General features: G+C 41.9%; 2 protein-coding genes across 5 annotated transcripts in view; one reads left to right on the top strand and one right to left on the bottom strand.

The window, feature by feature from the left end:
* The first annotated feature begins 3,932 nt into the window (after nt 1–3,932).
* On the top strand, nt 3,933–11,501 carry ccnh (cyclin H). 2 transcript variants are annotated; one of them, XM_035735402.2, is made up of 10 exons: nt 3,935–4,192; nt 4,441–4,570; nt 6,986–7,108; nt 7,196–7,269; nt 7,529–7,742; nt 7,965–8,128; nt 8,330–8,400; nt 8,554–8,662; nt 11,036–11,099; nt 11,172–11,501. In XM_035735402.2, the coding sequence occupies exons 2-10, from the start codon at nt 4,454–4,456 to the stop codon at nt 11,205–11,207; spliced, it is 972 nt and encodes a 323-aa protein (XP_035591295.1). In that variant the 5' UTR covers nt 3,935–4,192; nt 4,441–4,453; the 3' UTR covers nt 11,208–11,501. The 2 variants fall into 2 exon arrangements, with proteins under 2 accessions (XP_035591296.1, XP_035591295.1); XM_035735403.2 differs by lacking the exons at nt 11,036–11,099; nt 11,172–11,501 and adding an exon at nt 8,836–9,156 and having other exon boundaries at nt 3,933–4,192.
* Nucleotides 11,502–11,729: 228 nt separating this feature from the next.
* The window catches only part of LOC118358029 (ras GTPase-activating protein 1-like), a 58,117-nt gene continuing 51,394 nt past the window's right edge, over nt 11,730–18,452 (bottom strand). For 2 of the 3 annotated variants that reach the window (XM_035735399.2, XM_052478528.1), the window contains 16 exons: nt 18,227–18,383; nt 17,934–18,021; nt 17,756–17,836; nt 17,255–17,412; nt 17,006–17,082; nt 16,699–16,871; nt 15,250–15,409; nt 14,937–15,079; nt 14,324–14,439; nt 14,021–14,125; nt 13,569–13,655; nt 13,322–13,389; nt 13,124–13,212; nt 12,869–12,946; nt 12,616–12,750; nt 11,730–12,472 (listed from right to left, as the gene is read on the bottom strand). In XM_035735399.2, coding sequence (XP_035591292.1) covers nt 12,389–12,472; nt 12,616–12,750; nt 12,869–12,946; nt 13,124–13,212; nt 13,322–13,389; nt 13,569–13,655; nt 14,021–14,125; nt 14,324–14,439; nt 14,937–15,079; nt 15,250–15,409; nt 16,699–16,871; nt 17,006–17,082; nt 17,255–17,412; nt 17,756–17,836; nt 17,934–18,021; nt 18,227–18,383 — 1,799 coding nt within the window. In that variant the 3' untranslated portion in view covers nt 11,730–12,388. The remainder of the gene's footprint in view (nt 12,473–12,615; nt 12,751–12,868; nt 12,947–13,123; nt 13,213–13,321; nt 13,390–13,568; nt 13,656–14,020; nt 14,126–14,323; nt 14,440–14,936; nt 15,080–15,249; nt 15,410–16,698; nt 16,872–17,005; nt 17,083–17,254; nt 17,413–17,755; nt 17,837–17,933; nt 18,022–18,226; nt 18,384–18,452) is intronic. The other variant, XM_035735400.2, reaches the window with a different exon arrangement.

The raw sequence follows: 18,452 nt of genomic DNA, 5'->3' as shown, positions 1-18,452 counted from the left end.
AAACCCATACACACTCAGACAAACACACACACATACACACACACACATATACACACGGGCACTCTCACAAGTTAATCTGATTCAACAGAGAGCACTTACATTGTCAGATCAACAAGCTTGGTGACATGATGTATGTGGGAAATATATATATAAAAAAGACTAAATTAATAACTCAAAAAAACAAATTTGGTTTCATTACTGATCAAGCAAAGGAGTCGATTCTGTACCAGTGTAATTCCATTCACACACTCTAGTGGTGGTGAGGTGTGCTCTTGAGGGAGCTCTATGTCAGTACTCACCTGACCCAATGCATGTCCTTGGGGGAGCTACTGACATTACCACAGCAACTCCTAGTCACCATGGCAACCACTGCATCAAGGGTGGGTAGAGAAATTAAAAGGGGTGGGTATTGTGGAGAGCAATAATTAATATTGGCATGATGGGGATTTAAATAAGGAATTACCTGAGTGTGTCTAAGCCAGAGTACACATTGATAAAACAAAAAGTGACACTGATTGTCACATGTAATGTAGACTAACGGGTCATAAAAATAACATGCATCATGAAGAATTGATACACACATCTGTACAAATAAACAGCATTTTAACTCCAATCTCAACCCAAATGTTATGTCATTTTCTGTCCATGACCACTGCCAATACCTGAATGCCACAACATGATTCTGAGAAAAGTTAATGACAACCATGAAAATTAAAAAAACAAACCCAAAGGTAGGAACCCATCATTATCATCATCAACCTGGTCAACCCCCTCATGATCATCATCATAACCATCATCATCATCATTGTTTCATGGTCATCATGGCTCTAATCAGTTTTCTTCATCATAATCCTAATCATACTGACTGGGTCCACAACATATAAGGTTGATTGGTAGAGCAAGTAGCCTTCCCTTTGGCCTGTCTTGTCCCTCATCATGGTAACCACCTTACAGAGGACAGGTGTGTAGTGTGTTTAGAGAACATTGAGAGCTTCTAGATTCACAAGAAATAATAAACAGTAGGCTAGTATTGGACCCGCTAATTTTAATTGCACAAAACATATATTCAAGTTGAATGGAAATCCTTTAGTGTCTGGTATTCCGTATGTGGTACAGTGTAATGCTTGTAAAAAGAAAAGTGTCAATCAATCACTCAGATAGCAACATGCACTACAATCAGATCATGACGACGACATCACAAAAAGCATCATCACAGTAAAGTACAGCCAACAAGGCAATCCCCATTCCACACTATCATTCCTATTTCATATCCAAATTGCTGCTCAAAGACAATCTCTATGTGAATCTCTGGAAGTAGCAGTAATGTGTCAATGCCTGAAGCTTTTTAGAGGAAGCAATATTTTTGCATCGTGCTGCACAGGCTAGTGCGAATGCAGTTCATTTTAGACTAAATAAGAGTAACTCGATCAGGGTGTTGCTCAGATCATTTGGTTGATCTGCTGATGCCAAAGCAACCCTGCGTGATTTCCCACCACTCACATTCTGTCAGAACACATAAACACAGCCCTTAGTCACACAGATAGCAATATGTATCAATATTTTCCCTCTCTCTCTCTCTCTCTCTCTCTGTCTGTCTGTATTTCTCACTTTCTTTCTTTCTTTCTCTCTCTCTCTCTCTCTCTCTGTCTGTCTGTATTTCTCTCTCTCTCTCTCTCTCTCTCTCTCTCTCTCTCTCTCTCTCTCTCTCTCTCTCTCTCTCTCTCTCTCACACACACGCACACGCACACACACACACACACACGCACACACACACACACACACACCCATACACAGGGGGACAATAATGCAAATAGGGAAACTAGGCTACATCTGGTTGACAACAACAGGAAAGTGTAGATTTATGCTATATACATGCCTAGCTGCATGTTATCAATTGCAGGGTAAAACCACCTAGAAGCGAACACAAACACACCCACATACACGCACATATGCACACATGGAGTATGCACATACACACACCATAGCTTATATACGTTGCTATGGTCTCATCAATAATGCATTGACGCTTCATGTTTATGCAATTCACAGGGCAAAGAACGAGCGGTCGGTATTGAAGGCTAGATACAAGCTCCCTGTACATAGCATGCCATAATAAAACCATATCTGTTAAAACGCTCAGACTGAAAATGTACTGCCGATTGACAGCGTGTGCAAGAAATAAAAATATTGAAAAGTCTTACATACCTGCTATAGCATTTCCTTTGCTTTTGTTTCAATATGCAGGCTTTAAGGGCTTCTTGATAACACCGCACACATGACATACAACTGTAGTGCTATGATGATATTCAAATGATTGGCTCCCACTGAACACAAGGACATTTATTATTCATAAATTACTAATGTTTATGCAAATAAGGCAATACGGAACCACTAGGTAGAGTGGGGGTTGAGTAAACCTTTTTTGTCTGTTATAGTAAACATTTGATTCAGTTGCTGGTTTTCATATTTCAATTAGTAACCTTTCTCAGAAACAGTACATTTGCCCTTGATTTTTTAAAATCTAACTAGGCAAGTCAGTTAAGAACAAATTCTTATTTTCAATGACGGCCTAGAAACAGTGGGTTAACTGCCTGTTCAGGGGCAGAACGACAGATTTGTACCTTGTCAGCTCAGGGATATAAACTTGCAACCTTTCCGGTTACTAGTCCAACGCTCTAACCACTAGGCTACCCTGCCACCCCATTGACTGTCTAAAGGCTAATTAATATCCCCTTCTATGTTTTGGCCATAGCCTATGATTTCGGTGGGACGGATCTGACAAATATACAAATAAAATTGGCAGGAGATGACATGGCTTTTAGTTTGGTGAATAGATGTGGGGGTTTCAGTGATTCCAAAGAAATGTCTTGTCTTTAGCTTGTAGCAAGCCTCTGCATACTTGTTACTTCAAATGTCAAGAGAAAATGGAACTCAACGGGTTGTTAAATGGACATTTATTTGATATTTAATAAAAACTCATCACTATGTGCTGACAGTGCCTATAACAACAACTAAACAATGATGCCCAAATTTAGCTAAATGTTATCCTATGGCCAAAATGCCAGCTTGTGTATCCACACCAACCTTGGTCTTTCAATTTCTGACGTTCTTCTCAGCATAAAGCCCTACCCATAATTGTACTTACAGTGGGGCAAACAAGTATTTAGTCAGCCACCAATTGTGCAAGTTCTCCCACTTAAAAAGATGAGAGAGGCCTGTAATTTTCATCATAGGTACACTTCAACTATGACAGACAAAATGAGGAAAGAAAATCCAGAAAATCACATTGTGGGATTTTTAATGAATTTAATTGCTGCTCTCCCTCTCTCTCTTTCCGCTCGCTCTCTTTCCCTCTCTTTCTCTTTCTCTTTCTCTTTCTCTCTCTCTCTCTGTGTGTGTGTGTGTGTGTGTGTGTGTGTGTGTGTGTGTGTGTGTGTGTGTGTGTGTGTGTGTGTGTGTGTGTGTGTGTGTGTGTGTGTGTGTGTGTGTGTGTTAGACAGATATGGAGAGTTATGTTGAAGAGCTGTTTGCCTTTGATATAATCCGTTATCAAAATCACACTACCACAGCTTTATGCCCTGAACAAAAGAGCCCCAGCTGTGATGATAAAAAATCATATAAAGGTGTAGTCTAATTGTTCATCCTAGGTGATCTTGACTTTAACCCATACATGCACCCCACTGTACAGTACAGCAGGTTGAGCAATTTCCATTTGATGTGCCAGCTGCTGAGTCAAAATTGTATATATGATAAAATTCATGAAAACAAAAATGTGATTTTGGTTCGGTTTAGTCATTAGGGTTAGCAGTGTGGTTAAGGTTCAGTTTTACATTGTTTGTTTTAACTTTGTGGCTGTTCTAGCTACTCACCACCAGCTGCCTCTGGGTCAAGCTTCATGACAATAAATGCTCCCTGCCCACCTACATGCGCATATCAATTTGCGCACTTTACCATATATTACGGTACAACTACGCAATGGACATGCTGTTGATATGAATGTGCAAGCTACTTGCTAAGATAGTTAGTTACTTTCAAAATCATAAAGGTATTAATAGTGTATCGAGCTAGCAAGTTAGTTATATCATAACGTTTGTACGGATCATCTGGAGTTTGATTAGACAGCTAGTAGAAGCTTCGCTAACAAGTCGAACAGCAACGACCGACTAGATAGCAACAGCCGGCTAGCTAAAAGGTAAGGAAAGAATGGGGCCTCTTGTTCTTCAATGTTGCCAACCAGCTTGCTTAATACTCGCTACCGCTTAACGTCACTTGCTTCTTTAAACTAGCTATAATATTTTCTATTGGACAGGCAACGAACTATCAAATGCTATAGCATAGGCTAATCCGTTTGTTGGCTTGCTAACGTAGCATGCACATGTGATGTTGTGTAACTGTTATTCAAGTAACAGTATTTGACAATCAATTTTCTGTTATGTGCAGTCAGAGCTTCACCATGTTTCACATTAGCTCACAGAAAAAGTACTGGACATTCGACAATGAAGAAAGTCTGGAACAACTGAGATATGAAGCCAACCGGAAATATCGCAACAAAATGCTTGCCAGTGGGAAGGTAAAATGATTTAAAACATTTGACATTAGGCTAGTGTATATACAGTTGAAGTCCGAAGTTGACATACACCCAATGGTGTGATTCTGACCCAACACACAGTAAGGCTGTAAATGTGTGTTCATTTTGTTTGCCGGCTTCCCAAAGACAGACATACAGTTGAAGTTGGAAGTTTACATACACCTTAGCCAAATACATTTAAACTTAGTTTTTCACAGTTCCTGACATTTAATCCTAGTAAAAATACCCTGTAGTAGGTCAGTTAGGATCACCACTATTTTAAGAATGTGAAATGTCAGGGTAATAGAGAATTATTTATTTCAGCTTTTACTTCCTCACATTCCCAGTGGGTCAGAAGTTACCATACACTCAATTAGTATTTGGTAGCATTGCCTTTAAATTGTTGAACTTGGGTAGCCTTCCACAAGCTTCCCACAATAAGTTGGGTGAATTTTGGCCCATTCCTCCTGACGGAGCTGGTGTAACTGAGACAGGTTTCTAGGCCTCCTTGCTCACACATGCTTTTTCAGTTCTGCCTACAAATTTTCTATGGGATTGAGGTCAGGGCTTTGTGATGGCCACTTCAATACCATGACTTTGTTGTCCTTAAGCCAAGTATGCTTGGGGTCATTGTCCATTTTGGAGACCCATTTGCGAACAAGCTTTGACTTCCTGACTGATGTCTTGAGATGTTGCTTCAATATATCCACATCATTTTGGATATATGCCATCTATTTTGTGAACTGCAGCAAAGTACCCCCACAACATGATGCTGCCACCCCCGTGCTTCACAGTTAGGATTGTGTTCTTTGGCTTGCAAGCCTTTTTCCTCCATAACAATGGTCATCATGGCCAAACAGTTCTATTTTTGTTTCATCTGACCAGAGGACATTTCTCCAAAAAGTATGGTCTTTGTCCCCATGTGCATTTGCAAACTAGTCTGGCTTTTTTTTATGCCAGTTTTTGAGCAGTGGCTTCTTCCTTGCTGAGCGGCCTTTCAGGTTATGTTGATATAGGACTCGTTTTACTGTGGATATAGATACTTTTGTACCTGTTTCCTCCAGCATCCTCACAAGGTCCTTTGCTGTTGTTCTGGGATTGATTTACACTTTTCACACAAGTACGTTCATCTCTAGGAGACAGAATGCGTCTCCTTCCTGAGCGGTATGACGGCTGCGTGGTCCCATGGTGTTTATACTTGTGTACAATTGTTTGTACAGATGAACTTGGTACCTTCAGGCGTTTGGAAAATGCTCCCAAGGATGAATCAACCCTGTGGAGGTTTACAATTTTTTTTCTGAGGTCTTGGCTGATTTCTTTTGATTTTCCCATTATGTCAAGCAAAGAGGCACTGAGTTTGAAGGTAAGCCTTGAAATACATCCACAGGTACACCTCCAATTGCCTCAAATGATGTCAATTAGCCTATCAGAACCTTCTAAAGCCATGCCATAATTTTCTGGAATTTTCCAAGCTGTTTAAATGCACAGTCAACTAAGTGTACGTAAACTTCTGACCCACTGGAATTGTGATACAGTGTATTATAAGTTAAATAATTTCTGTAAACAATTGTTGGAAAAATGTATTGTCATGCACAAAGTAGATGTCCTAACCGACTTGCCAAAACTTTAGTTTGTTAACAAGGAGTGGTTGATAAACGAGTTTTAATGACTCCAACCTAAGTGTATGTAAACTTCCAACTTGGAGGTTGGAATAATACTGTGAGAATAATGGTGTATGCATCCGGTTGACGTTTGCACACTCGGATGTGAGAAAGCCAGTGGGAAAAGATGGATTCTTTCCAAAATTCTACACATTTTTCTTATCGATCTCAATGCAATTTTCTGTTCCCCGAGCTAAAATCTTTTACGAACAGAATGGACTAAGTTTAGTAGACTTTACCCCTTGCCAAAGTTAAAAAAAAATAAAAAATCTGTTTAGGAGTGCAATGGCGAATTGAGTTATTGCACACTTCAGAGTATGCGTTCCGTAACGGAATTATGCAAATAGATGCTAGAACGTGAAAAATAGGATCTCGTGCTTGGCTCTTCCCACCTACTCGCTTGTTCTGCACACTGATAAATTTGCTCCTATTGTAAAACAGGCTGTGTTCTGTCTTGGGTAAGTTATAATAAATATTTGGCTTTGGACAGCCTGGTGAATTAGTTCTAGTTAACAGACCAATAAGAAAGAGTTCCAAACTTCTCTGCCAATAAAAGCTCATTTTAAGTTTTCCACTCCCAGCAACATTTTTGCTTGGTACTTGCTGCACAGAAATGATTTGATTTAGACATTTTAAAAAATGGCCTCATTGGATCTTTTAACTTTGATTATAGTTGCCACCTGCTTCCAACATTGAGTTTGTTAATGCCCTTGTTGTTCCCCCTCTCATCCTTTCCTTTGACCCTGCCTTGATAAAGCCTGGGGTTAGTGACGCCGTGTTCCTGGAGGCTCACGAGGAGAATGTCCTTTTCAGACACTATGAGAAGAGACTCCTTGACTTCTGTAATGTTTTCAAGCCTGTGATGCCCAAGTCTGTTGTGGTATGTATTTTGTAAGGATACACTGTAAATCAGATCTAGACCACCTGGATTTATATAAGGGGCTTACGAGTGCAATCATCTCAACAGGGTACAGCTATCATGTATTTCCGGAGATTTTACCTGAACAACTCACTGATGGAATACCACCCCAGAACAATCATGTGAGTAGTAAAGGGCTTGTCTTTGACCAGTAGTCCCAGAGCCTTATGTTGAGAAACTCCTATTTAGATACAGATACACATTTGATTTCTGAACTCCCTGTACATAACCTCTCTCGCCCTCATTCTCTCGTCACGTTTTTCCCTTCTCCCAACCTTCTTTTCCTCTGCTCTTTTTTTTCTCTCACCCAATCTCCTTGCCACCCTTATCTCTTTTTGGCCCACCTCTTCCGTCTTCTTGCTTTCTTTTATTTTCTTTCAGGCTGATCTGTGCCTACCTGTCCTGTAAGGTGGATGAGTTTAATGTGTCCAGCACCCAGTTTGTGGGGAATCTTGTGCAGGAGAGTGCGGCCGGGCAGGAGAGGGCTCTTGAACAGATTTTGGAGTATGAGCTCCTTCTTATTCAGCAGCTCAACTTCCACCTGGTGGTGCACACCCCCTACAGACCTATGGAGGGCCTGCTCATAGACATCAAGGTGGGTAGATGGAAATGGAGATACTTACTTGGTCAATGATGCGCAGTAGTGATACAGCAGATGAACATAAACCTGGTGGAGTGTTGTGCAATTATATGCTGCTGAGATTGAAAGAGCCATGTTGTGGACTTAGTTGATTCTGTAAGAATAGAAAACCCAGCAGGTTATGTGCCAACTAAGGCTTCAGTCAACAGCTCTGTCTATTGGTGACCTTTTCCGCAGACAAGATACCCTCTTCTGGAGAACCCAGAGTCTCTGAGGAAGAGTGTTGATGACTTCCTGACGCGGGTCACCCTGACAGACAGTGGGCTGCTGTTTCCCCCATCTCAGATAGCCATGACAGCCATCCTGAACAGTGCGTCGCGGGCCGGCCTCAGCATGGAGAGGTAGGCCACTAACAGGTCTCTGTGTTCAAGACTAGAGCAAGGCCATGTTCCAGGGGATATGGACTGAACATGGCCTAGAGAGCAGCAAGTGAAAACATTCTTCCATAGTGTATTGTAGACAGGGTAGTATTCTCACAATCTGTTTTCATGAATTATGATCAATTTAGTCTTGAACTAGTTTTGCTGTCCCTTTTGTTATAGCTATCTGACCGAATGTATGGGACTGAAGGAGGACAAAGAAACTCTCTTAAAGATGTACGACGCGATGAGACGTGAGTAGTTTTTGCCTGCATTGTTGCATTTACCAATTACAACCACTTGGTGGCAAGTTTGATCTGTTTGACAGCACATCAACATTCTACAAAGCAACATTAACATGTTGTTTCAGTGACAAACATCAAAATGGGTTTTTCCTTTTCATACAGGGATAAAAAGTCTCATGAAAAAGTATGAACTTCCAAAACCAGACGAGGTGAACGCTTACAAAGTGAAACTGGAGAGGGTCCATGCTGACTTTGGCACAAACTCCAACATGTACGTATAGCCTTCTTGAGTGCATGCATCCGTCAGTTACAAACGCACACAATTGTTAGATTGTATTTGTGCAGAGTGTATGGTTACATGGTGCACTACCGCACAACTAGGGAGTGAATTTCAAGGTAGAAATGATCAGCTGACTTGAGTAACAGGTTAATATTGTGTGATAGGAATGGCTGACCGGTAACGAGAGGATATTCCGGCTTCTGAGACTACTATAACAATCAGGACTCATCCAAACTCCCTTCATAATAAATAGTCTAGCAGCAATACCTTTCTCCATACATACTAAGTTTTTATTTAGCCAGGTCGATCAAGTGTATATAAGATGCAAAAGATTCACGGTTCTGTCTATCAGATAGAAAAATAAACACATCAGCTATATGAAATAAAGAGGAAGCAGAACAGTTTCACGCTCCATGAAGCACAGCTGACATTTATATATTTGAAGAGTGGGGTTTAATCTCACCCATATCTCAAGTCTATGAACACTTGGGTGAGGTTTGTAAAGTCTGTATACTCTTCAGTGCATCTAAATTGAGTCTGACTTTTAGAGGGGTTTCTATGAGCAGTACTAAGTCAGACAGTTCTCATTCAAACGACAGAGGTGAATCTGTATATGGCCTGCACAAAATGTATCAATTATCTTGGTCAGTGTGGTGTTGGCTTGTTATCACCAAGGAAATTGGGTTAGTGAGGGTTACATTTTGAAGTTGCAAATATATGAAGGCTTCAGTTGATGTGCCCAGGCTTAAAGGGAGGATTTCTCAGTTCCTTTAGTTTCTCAGAGCAGCACATACTGTATGTAGGCCCAGTCATCGGCAGTTTCCATAGGGTTATACATGCACATGTTACAAATAGTTCTTACAAACTGTTAACCTAACATTTGTATGATAAGCTGTCATACATAAACACTGGTTTTGTCATATAACAGGCAAAGCAGCATACAAAATATATAGCTAGTTTCAGTGCTATATACAGGTAACTGAAAAAATAAAGATAACCCCAAGTGTCTTAATAGGATGTTGGGCCACCACAAGCCACCAGCTTCAATGTGACCTTGGCATAGATTCTACAAGTATCTGGAACTCTATTGGAGGGTGGCAACACCATTCTTCCATGAGAAATTCCATCATTTGGTGTTTTGTTTGGTGGTAGAAACGCTGTATCAGGCGCCACTCCAGAATCTCCCAGATATCTGGTGACTGAGACGACCATGGCTTACATCGTTTACAAGCTCATCAAACCATTGTGACCACTCGTACTCTGTGGATGTGGACCTAAACCATGCCAGGAAAATGCACCCCACACCATAAGAGCCTCCAGAACCCTCATTTACCCAGGGGGTTCCACTATTTTGGCAGTTACCTGTATAAGAAGCTAGTGTGAATTGGAAACTGACATTTTGGAGTTAGGGTTATGAAATCAAGTGGTGTGTAAAGTGAGTTAAGGCTTGTGTCTTGGAGGTGCTATGTTAGATTTCCCTGAAGATCGTTGTTATCGCTACGATGGTTTGGCTCACCGCTGCCCCGAGGCCCTCTGGGAAGGTTCCACTGTTGAAAAGGCAGTGTCTCTAGGGTTCAAGTCAGGCCCCCTCCCAATTTCAGGACAATGGCCAAGCCAATCAACATAGGTGATCCAGTTCAGTTTTCTTTAGCTGTCTGTAAGCTATAATATAACTGGCAAAATAGGCTAACAGTGTCCTGTTCATGTCAGTCTGGCCCTCTCAGCTTGAATATAGTTCAACCTAGCATTGGGTAAGGAGTTCTTCCTTATTTCACCAGTGTCTGTTCCAGGGCTTTGGGACTGGCAAGAGATTCCCAGATCCAGTTAGCTATAGTGGACTGACACATCCAGAAAGCTACATGCTCAATACAAATTCACCTAGTCTCCGGTCCAGGGCTTGATGTTGGTTGACTGACCAACCCATCCAGTCTTTGTAGAATTCACATTACCTGGATGGTGGCAGCCAATGCCATGATGGTGCACTCGGTCCTGCAAGACAAAGTGTACGCTGTTGAAAAGGCCTCACATTGATCAGTTACATCTTAATGCCATTTATTTAAGACTGCCACCCTACCCCTTCTATATCCATACAATCGGATATGAACTCCGGAGAGTCACTTTGCAGGGTGTTCACCGTGGTGTCATGACAGATGACATGGGACTGGAGATGTGCATGACTGGAAGGGATAACATGCTTAACAAATGTGGCCTGCTAAAACAGCTTCCAGCAGACTGATCTCCATGATTCTTTACCTTCCATAAATCCAGTCAGTTTTAGCCTACCGGTTACCAATACTTCATACCACCCAAACAAAAAATTGTGCGCGCTTTCATCTGACAGTTAAATCTTAATCCGTTCTACAGGAAAAGAAAACGAGGATATGAGGATGACGATCATGTAGCGAAAGAGCCCCGCATGACAGAAGAAGTGAGTGGAACCACATTTTGGCTACCAGTGCCTCTACATTTCATGTCATTAATAGCTTGCTGTGTTTTCTAGGAGGAGTGGACGGATGAAGATTTGGATGACTTGTGAAAACAATTAGTGCTTTATTCAATCTGTATCCCTGAATTTCCGATTCAGCCGACATATGCAGCGTTTACGCTCTGCTAACATTGCCTTTAAATCACTAACGCTGAACTTCTGCCATATGGATTGAATAGATCACCCAACCATTTTGCCACTGAAAGATAAGCAATATTGTCTCATGGCCTCACAGGTGGTCTACCCAGTGTGGGGGGGGGAAAATCTGCCATTAGTGTTTTTCCTTGTTCTTAGCAGGCCATACATTATGGTCTTGTAATATAATAAACCTATTTTTGTACTTGTTTTATGGTGTCAACCTTTAAATACCAAATGTGTTTCTCTTGTGATAACGTGGTATCTGTATGCTTGAATATTCCATGGAAAAAGTTTAGGTGGGCATCCTGTGTCTGTGCAGAGCTTCAATACACTATTTAACAGTGCGCTATGATACAGAGCTGCACTTCTAAATCTCAGACATGTGTTCTCAGGAGAAATACACCAGTTACCTGGGGAAGAAAAGATTCCACTATCTACTTTACAAAAAAGTTTAATAAGTGCATGCATGTCTGATACAATCTGTACTGCTGTTTCTTTGATTATGTATCTTGTCTGGCATTGAGACTGAACTAAACATGATACAGTTGGAAAACAAAACAATTCAGTTTGTCTCAATTATACTCATGATTCCAGCAAGAGAATTTGACACTTTCTGTATTAACATTTCCAAACTAAAACCGAAAAATAAAAATAAAACGACATACAAGAAACGCTAGTTTCAGCACTATTGTCACAACCATAAAAGGAATCAGTCAAATTACAGTATAAAAAGCATTATCGCTCATAATCCAGTTATAAGAAACAGGTTTGACTTTCCTCATAATGGAGATGGCAAACATGTCTTGGGTATGTGATGCTTTGCTTTGAAATAAAATCTTTGACCCTTGTAATAAAAGGGGTACGATACATACAGAATCATGAACAGTTTGTCACTGGTGCAAGTTTTTTTTAGGTACTGGTTCTGTTTGCTGCTGTTCTCATGGCATGGGACATTTTGGCGGGATGGTGGGCGGGGCTTTCGGAGATGAGGGGTGGGTTGCCATGGTGATGAGTGGAGCATGCTTGGTCGGTTCCCGTGTGCAACTCCGTGCGAAGGAAAAGGCGGGATGGATGGAGAGGGGAGGAGTGCTGTACTACCTGTTGCTGTTGGACATGGCATAGTGAACCTGTTTCTGCTGAAGGAGCTCAGTGATGGCCAGCAGCTTTTTCAGCACGTGCTACAAAGAGAAACATGAGACAGCCATGGTTTACAATCATGGCATGTTTGGTAAAATGTCATTAACAGATTAAAAGGCCAAAAAGTATTTTTGAATCACTGGTTGAATGCACTTGCCACACACACACACACACACACACACACCTGCTGTGCTCCCCTCTCGTTGCTCAGGGTGCGGAGATCGTCTGAGTGAGAGACACAGATCTCATGCAGGGCTGCAAGGTCACGGGACAGGTCTGTCCTAAAGTGCTCTGTAACTTCAGGGAGGTCAGGGACATTCTGTGAAGGACACACATGTTAACATCTGACCTAGACATTGGAACAGAACTGCCACATGTCTGCAGGTTCCTAAAGACTTCCAACGGTGTCTTAACATAAATGGAAACAAGTAACCTACCCCCAACTCATCCAGAAACATGATCATCCTATGTTTGTTGTTTTTGATGAAGGGGTTCACACCCTCCATGTAGGGCTCCTGGATTGAAAAGAGGAAGACACTCAATTAACATTATGTCAGAAAGTAAAGATATAAATACTGTTCCCTGAAGGATGGAAACAAGGTACAACGCACAGCTATGGAGGATTGCGCTTAGACAACAGGGATGCAAATGTCCCTACACGGAACAGTGTAGGAGCTTTAAGGTGGTCGTACCTTAGCACCAAACTCCACCAGGTTAGCCAGGTTCTGGACAGACTTGGCAATCAATGTGAGGGTACGGCCTGCTGTTGCAGAGGGAGGGTCTACAAAAAAAAGATGAACAAGTAAATTAAGTAATGTATGGACACACTTCATTCCATGCTAAGAAATAATCAATTTATGCAATAACAAATACAAAGGTTAAAGGCTCACCAGCAATGATGTTGAACATTCTTGGGTTGAGGATGGCAGGACAGATCAGTCTCAGGAACACAAAGCCACTGGAAGAGCGAAACAAGTATCGGTTAGATCAATGCTTCCCAAAAATTCCTGATATAGGCCCCCCTTGACCAAAGGCTCCATAACACTAGAATGGTTTCTAATGATCTAATGCTGTGAGCTGCCTATCCATGAGGGTTGCAGATGGCAAAGTAGATCCATGGTGTGTACAGTTAGTTACCTTACGACTCTGGTTCTCATGGTGGTGTTGGTCGGCCATTTCTGCTGCACTGATTTCTGCAGACACCCATAGATATACCTTAGAGTCCTGGAAGGGTCATGGAAGAGAGAGTGAGACTGAATTTACTGGAACATGACTAAATAGAAATTTATGAACTTCAAGCTAGCCTATGGATGTATTTAATGTGTTCAGTTCATTTGTTGGTTTGTCTGATGACATAATAGATTGACTGTACTGCAGGAGCATGTCATGATATACAGGGTTCAAACTATGGAGATGGTTATTTAAAATGGCAGTGTATATTTAACCGGCAGAAAATGAATGGCGGCGTTACGCTAACCCCAATGTTACTTTTATGCCTCACTGAAACTATTCCTAACCTTAACCTCAATTTCGACCCCTATGCCTAAACTTAAGTTTTCGTTCTGCCGGTCGGATATACACTTCCTTACTTATTAGGGTTGGGCCGATGAATGATGTCATCGGGTGACGATAATGATTGACAGCCATCGTCGATGGGGACGTCATCGTCGATGACAGATGATAGCCTATTTACACTTGACAAAGCAGAACAGTACAGACAGTGACATTTCAGAATTCTAGTCAAATTCACGGATTGATTCGCCCTTTTGTTAGTCCAAATCAATGAGTCCCGATCGACGATATGCCAAAAGTTCATACATCGCCCCAACCCTATGTGGATGGTTCCCGTGTTAGTTTGTTGGTATGTGCAACGTGGATTGGTGTGTGCTTACGGGGGCAGGATCTCAGCAGCCATGAAGATCTTCTCCACCAGCTCAGACAGGATGTTGAGGAGGTGGGCTAGGTTTAGATTCACATCCTCGTTCTTCTCCAGTTTTGAGGGATTCAGCTAGTGAGGGGGACACAGAAAAACAGGAAAGGAAAGTGAGATGTTTCATTATACAGATAGAAGTGTGCTCGTGAACAAAAACAAGATGGGCCACATAAGATTATTTCACTAGAGTAGGATTTACTGTTGAAAGCAACTGTGGAAGATAATGTGTAATGCCCTCTGTTCCACTGGAGGAGACAGTCAGTATGAAGAGTCCTGTGAGATCACAACAGCACTGTGAATCTGTGTCATTGTGACATGAGTTACTGTTTTGTCTTCTGTGTAGCCAAAATACTGATATGATGTTATAAATGCCAAGTGTTCCACACCACTCGGGAGATAAAGTGAAGAATAGCTGAGTTGTTGCCCACACACTTCTCTGCTGAAAGAGTTGACTAAAGTAACTTTACAGACGTAAGATGTTGCCAAACTGACAGTAGGTAGAGCTTGGGCTAAACGAAATAAGGCTAAAGCCTTTCTGCATGTCAGAAAATGTATATGTGTTGTGTGTTTACCTCGCAGGACTGCTTGCTCTCCATGATCTTAAGGATGGTGTCTTTGAGGGCGTGGTGGACGAAGGGTGTGGCCGTGGCCTTCATGTACTGCTCCATCAGCGTGCTGGCCAGCGTGGTCGCTCGGAAAAGGGTCGTCGCCTCGTCTGGGAACCACCAGAGAGAGGGGACTTCATCAGCCAAGTGTGTGTGTGTCATAGCTTTCATGTTGGAATCATAAACACAAAGCATCAAAAAGTGGAGATTGGCTCTTTATCATTGTGAAGTAGGCTTTCACAATGTCGCTACAACATGCAGAGGTGTGTCTTTGTCTTACCCTCCATGTTGATCTCTCGGTCATTGAGTGTCCTGAGTAAGGGGGCCTCTGTCTTCTCGTGTCTGAAGATGCGCAGCAGGATGCTGGCCAGCAGGGTGCGGTCCTGCCCACACACATGGGCCAGAGCATAGATCACATGGAACTCTTTCAGCAGGATCAGCTGTGGGGATACACAGACAACCAGACAGAGTCAATGTCGGTGACCTATGGTCAAACAAGCGGCCATCATTTTGACATGTATTTTTCCAGGACACATACTATGTACCTCACACGTAATACAGTATTTGTTACTAACTGCTGATCCATGTTTTGGTGTCTCACTTATTGCAACCGAGTGCTGGTCTTTGTACCTTGACGAATGGTAATCCTTAATTAACCTCTCTGGGGTATGTGGAGTGCTAGCGTCCCACCTGGCCAAAATCCAGTGAGATTGCAGAGCACCAAATTCAAATACAGAAATACTCATTATAAAAATTCAGAAAACAAAACATATTTTACATAGGTTTAAAGATTAACTTCTTGTGAATCCAACCACTGTCAGATTTTTAAAAATGATTTACCCGCGAAAGCATACCGTACGATTATTTGAGAACATAGCAGACAAATCATTACAAACAGTAACCAGCCAAGTAGAAGAGTTACACAAGTCAGAAATAGAGATAAAATGAATCCCTTTGATGACCTTCATATGGTTGCACTCAGAAGACATTCATTTACTCAATAAATGTTCCTTTTGTTCGATAAAGTCTCTTTATATACCTGAAAACATCCATTTTGTTTGCGCGTTTTCTTCCGTAATCCACAGGCTCAAACGCAGTCAAAACAGGTAGACCAAAAATCCAAATTGTATCCGTAAAGTTCATAGAAACATGTCAAACGATGTTTATATTTAATACTCAGGTTGTTTTTAGCCTAAATGATCTATAATATTTCAACCGGACAATAACGTCGTCAATATAAAAAGGTAAACAAGAAAGGCACTCTCTGGTTGCGCGCATGAAAAAGCTGTGTGACACAGCAGGGTCCACTCATTCAGACTGCTCTTACTCCCTAATTTTTCAGAATACATGCCTGAAACCATTTCTAAAGACTGTTGACATCTAGTGGAAGGCATAGGAACTGCAATTTGAGTCCTAAGTCAATGGATACGGTAATGGCATTGAATAGAAAACTACAAAACAAAAACCCTGCTTCCTGAATGGATTTTTCTCAGGTTTTCGCCTGCCAAATCAGTTCTGTTGTACGCAGACACTATTTTAACAGTTTTGGAAACTAGAGTGTTTTCTATCCAAATCTACCAGTTATATGCATATCATATCTTCTGGTCCCGAGTAGCAGGCAGTTTAATTTGGGCATGCTTTTAAACCAAAATCCCAAATACTGCCCCCTACCCTAGAGAAGTTAATGAATGACTCCATCATCATCTTCATTAATAAGTGTGTGTGTGACCTCTTTGAATTCGCTGTACTCCTCCTCAGGCATTATCTTCTCCATGGAGTAGCGGGCTCGCACCCTCAGGGAGCCCGGCTCGATGCCTTTCAGAGGCACGTGGGAGCTTAGAGGGAACCACTCGTCTATCATCTGGCCCTTCTGCAGTCGGCTCAGCTGGCAACGCATGAATACTGAAGCAGAGGGAGAGACATTTAGTGGAACAGACAATAAAACGCTGTTTTTCTCATATCAATATGGAATGGGATTATAAAGAGATTGTTAGATTTTGTGACATAGCTCTAGTCTAAGTAGAACAGAGACTCACAGATGTCACTTTCTTTGCTCTTCTTTGTCTTGTTACTCAGGCTGATTTCAAACCTGTTGATTTCACTCGATAAGTCACTGAAGGGGGGAAAAAAATAGAACAATATTGTCTGTCAATTTAGTGAACCCAAACATGATTTGACAGCTGATGGCAATGATCAGTAAGTGCAGTATGGAAGCCAAATAAAAATGTCCCAATTCCCCCTAAATTGCCAATAACACTTTGAATGAAGATGGAATTAGAACTCACTCAAAGATGAACTCCTCAGTGAAGACTGGGTTCTGGCCCTCTCGAGGGTGGGTCTTGGCCACCTGCACACTGTTCAGGTAGATGTTGCAGTAGGGGTTGGTGAAGTGCTTCACTGGCAGCTTGTGGGCCTCCTCCACGTACAAGACCAGACTGCTCACCTGATGGGACACATACCAGGTCAACAGTCAGGCAGTCAGTCACAACCAGGGATTCTGATGACTCAGCTGCTTGGAACTACAAATTAGTAGGTTTGAATCCCGCATGGGCCACCTACATGTGTTCGCTGTAAGACGCTTTGGATAATGGCATCTGCTAAAATGTCTAAATCTGTAATTAAACTTTTTTCTTTGGGGAGTGAAGGCCCAACTTGGATTTCAAGATTCAATACTTTTTTTGCCATATCAAACAAAGGAATTTCATTTGGCGCAGTTAAAAATAAAAAGCATATATTTAAGTAAAAATATTTAGGGAAAAAAATGATACTTGACAGTGCGTTTGTACCTGTCGGAGCCTCTTGTTGGGGGTGGGCTGGGTGGGTTTCCTAAGGTTACTGCAGAACGTCTGCAGACATTTCATCCAGTCCTACAAAGAGGGAAAAAAACACTGTTAGATTAAAGAAAGGTGTGATTGAAGAATGTCCCAAAGAGAGAAAGAGTGTGCGAGACAGATCAGTACAAACCTGTGCCTGTTCAGGGGTCTCGCCAGCAAAGTAGAATATGTACTGTTCCTCACTAAAGTGCTGGATCACAACTTGGAAACAGTTTGGCCTGCAAACAAAAACAGGAGCATAGTTGTGACTCAACAAGCACGTGCCCAATCGAATGTATGCACTCCTAGCAAACTCAGACAGAAGAACTTAAAGAAAAGACTAATAAACAACCATAGGCTTATATCTGTCACAATGATTCGTTATTGTCCCATTCAATGTTCTCTCAGATCTAGGATCAATGGTAAACGGGTGAAATGTCTCACCTGCCAAACAGACTGTCGTGCACGCCGTACACCGAGCACACGCTCAGGTCAATCAGGCCTTTGGGTTTAGTGGCCCTCTTCTCACTCTCAAAGTAGATGAGCTGGGCGTCGTTCCCCTCCAAGATGAAGTAGAGGTTCTTCCAGCGCTTGCCTTTGCCTGGGGGTAGGAAGAGGAGAGGGGAGAAGACATGAGGCCAATTCCCTCCCATCTGCCTGCACTTGTTCA

This window comes from Oncorhynchus keta, chromosome 25, assembly GCF_023373465.1.
Source record: "Oncorhynchus keta strain PuntledgeMale-10-30-2019 chromosome 25, Oket_V2, whole genome shotgun sequence".
NCBI classification, from domain to species: domain Eukaryota; kingdom Metazoa; phylum Chordata; class Actinopteri; order Salmoniformes; family Salmonidae; genus Oncorhynchus; species Oncorhynchus keta.
Note: the sequence above shows the minus strand (reverse complement) of the source record. Positions and strands in the feature narration are given on the sequence as shown.